General features: G+C 36.8%; 1 protein-coding gene across 1 annotated transcript in view; it reads left to right on the top strand.

Annotated features, from left to right (window-relative positions):
- The first annotated feature begins 268 nt into the window (after positions 1-268).
- Positions 269-2782, top strand: part of IDNK (idnK, gluconokinase homolog (E. coli)) — a 3292-nt gene continuing 778 nt past the window's right edge. Inside the window, exons 1-2 of the mRNA XM_010182087.1 lie at positions 269-349; positions 1883-1926. Of these exons, the coding sequence (XP_010180389.1) occupies positions 320-349; positions 1883-1926 (74 nt within the window). The 5' untranslated portion in view covers positions 269-319. The remainder of the gene's footprint in view (positions 350-1882; positions 1927-2782) is intronic.

Below are 2782 nucleotides of genomic sequence, written 5' to 3'. Positions count from 1 at the left end.
GAGGGCTATGGGTCGCGGTACGCGGGGTAGCTCCCACAGCTCGACACTGCGGCCTGTCGGTGCTGACTTCAGCTCAGTGCTATGATGTGCTTGCTACTAACCTGACTTTGTAATTTTTGGTAATCGTGACATAATGGTGATTCATACAGCGGTGTAAGAGACCTGTAGTTTCTTAGGTGTTGTCTTTGTAAATTTTGGGATTCTTATTAGCTAACCTGGTTTGGTAGAATGAGCCATAATTTAACTTTTTTTTTTCCCTTAGCTGGGATGGAAATTCTTCGATGCAGATGATTATCATTCTCCAGAGAGTAAGAAGAAGATGGCAGAAGGGATTCCACTAAATGATGAGGTACCTGGTATTAACCCTGAAAGAAGAGTTGTCGGCACATTTGTCTTTGCAGCCTCTGGCACATCATGTTGAAGTAGACTGTGCTTTATGTAGACTGACGTGTCTGTAAGCACGGGCTGAATTTACAGGTCTGCAGCTAGTAAGAGAGGGAGGCTTTTTGTATTACAGAGGATTATGCCTAAAAGATAGTTTATCAGAGTGTGCTGGGTAGCTCACAAGTGGCTTGGTGCTGATTCAGGATTTGTCAGAAATCTCTACATCAATGTACAGAATTGCAGCTTTACATTACATGCTGCTTCCTTGGATTAAATACGTGAAGACAGACAAATGTCTCCGCTGAGGTATATTTCATCACTTTCCGTTACTGTGGTGATTACTCCACAGTCCTACTCCTACTTAAAATGTGCTCCATTCCCTTCAGCCTAAACAGATAAAAATTATCAAGTTAAATTTTACAATACTTTGCAATTCAGAGACTTGAGTAAATTAGAAAAGTTACAAGATTACTCCTACTGAACGTTTCCTAGGAAATCTCTAGAAACATAAACCTGAACTAGGGATACCTTCAAAGCAGTCTTTAAATACTGAAAACATATTCTAGATTCTTGTTAAAAACTTTTGCTAGTGGTTGGAAGTTCAAATAAGCTCACATGTCTAAAGCAGCATTGCACAATTGAATGACTGAACCATTTGGCATATGGTGCCCCGCAAGAGGGAAGCATCTCTTCTGAGACATCAGAGATGCAAAACTGTAAGGGCATTCTTGAATGCCAGTAGAAAATTACTCTGTAATGACAATAACAAAAGAAGTTGCATTTATTTGACCACGTTATTAGTTGTTGTGCTCATCCAGCAGTAACAGCACTGAAAGATTAAATGGAAGCAATTGTTTAGTACTCAGTAGGTATGACAGAAGTTTGTGGGAGCTTAAAATTTAAAATAAGATTGTAATGAGGAGCTGATCAATCACTCACATCGTGTTTGCCTAACTACTGACCAAAGGTGTTGCAAAATTGTGGCTATAATTACATTTATTTGTGATTGCTACTGAAATAAAAGTGACATAATTAAGTTATTGCAGATAATTAAATTTAGATCTGTCTGTTCCTGAAAACTTCAGCTTTGATCCAAAGCATTTGGTGTGTGTATGCCAAGGTATACAGAAAAAGAAATAACAATTCAGGCTGTACATTTGAATTGTGTAATAGAAGACGAATAGAGAAGTTGACTGTTCTTCAGAGGTTTACAAGGTGAATGCAACACGTAAATGAATACTACTTCCATCAGATACTTGAAGATATCAGTAATATAAAGTGGGCAGTAATATAAACTATTCCGCTAAAAACATCTTACTGATAATACACCTAGCACTCTCTCACTTCAGGAAGTGGTAGCAAATCTACATTAGGAAGAAGGAGAATCAAACCTGAACTTGCTGTACAGTTTAATGCTAACTTTCAACTCTAGTCAAATGCTCTAGATGTTTCAAATCAATTTCTTAAACAATTTTGAGGTAACTTGTTTTCTTTTTAGGACAGGATTCCCTGGCTTTGTGCACTCCATGATGTACTAAGGAGGTAAGAGAGGCTTTAAGGAGTTTGGGATAAAGACAAAAAATTATTTCCCCCATTGTGTTCCAAAGCAGAAATGTATGTAGTCATGTAAAAATATTCTGCAGGTAGTAAAGCCATTCTGTTTTCACTAATCTGTTTTGACTGATCTAAGTCATAAGTGCTGAGGGTGAGGTAATCCCTGAATAATAGTGTTGGGAAAATTGTTGCCAATGATAGTTGTTTTTCTGCAGTCTGTGCAAAATTAATTTAAAGAATCCAGCTCAGTAATAAACCTGACATCAGCTACTTAAAAAGGATATAACCACAAAACATACCAATAATGACAGTACAATAAAATTTTGTAAAATGTTAGTTTGAGGAAGATAAGGTATCAAGAGCCTAATGCTAGTGTTTAATTATTAGTAGCTGAGGCTGGCATTGGCTTACTTAGTTGATAATAGTAGGTATTACTGATTCTTATTTCCCTATGAACCAAAATCTGAGGAACGTAGGATGACTTTAAGATAGTTTTATTCCTAATTTTAATTTGATTAAAGAATGTATTTTCTCAGGCAGGCATTTCAGTCAATTTTCATAGAGACAGCTAATTATGGGTTTGTTTTTTTGGTGGAACAGACACATCCGCAGTTTTGTGCTTGCTTTATTTTAAGGAACCTTGCCAGTGAAAAATATATGCGGAAGGCATTAATTTACCTGCATCCAATCCCTTGTTTAACTTGAAGTGGACATATATGCAGTGCTGCCAATGAGTATGGTTACAGGAAGTAAAAAATTACATTAACTTTACAGTTAAATTTGAGACAGTGAAAACAGGTGTTGGAACTATACCTGCCTATGTGTTTAATAACAGAGCTTTGTA

The sequence above is a fragment of the Mesitornis unicolor genome, unplaced genomic scaffold, assembly GCF_000695765.1.
Source record: "Mesitornis unicolor isolate BGI_N332 unplaced genomic scaffold, ASM69576v1 scaffold30963, whole genome shotgun sequence".
NCBI classification, from domain to species: domain Eukaryota; kingdom Metazoa; phylum Chordata; class Aves; order Mesitornithiformes; family Mesitornithidae; genus Mesitornis; species Mesitornis unicolor.
Note: the sequence above shows the minus strand (reverse complement) of the source record. Positions and strands in the feature narration are given on the sequence as shown.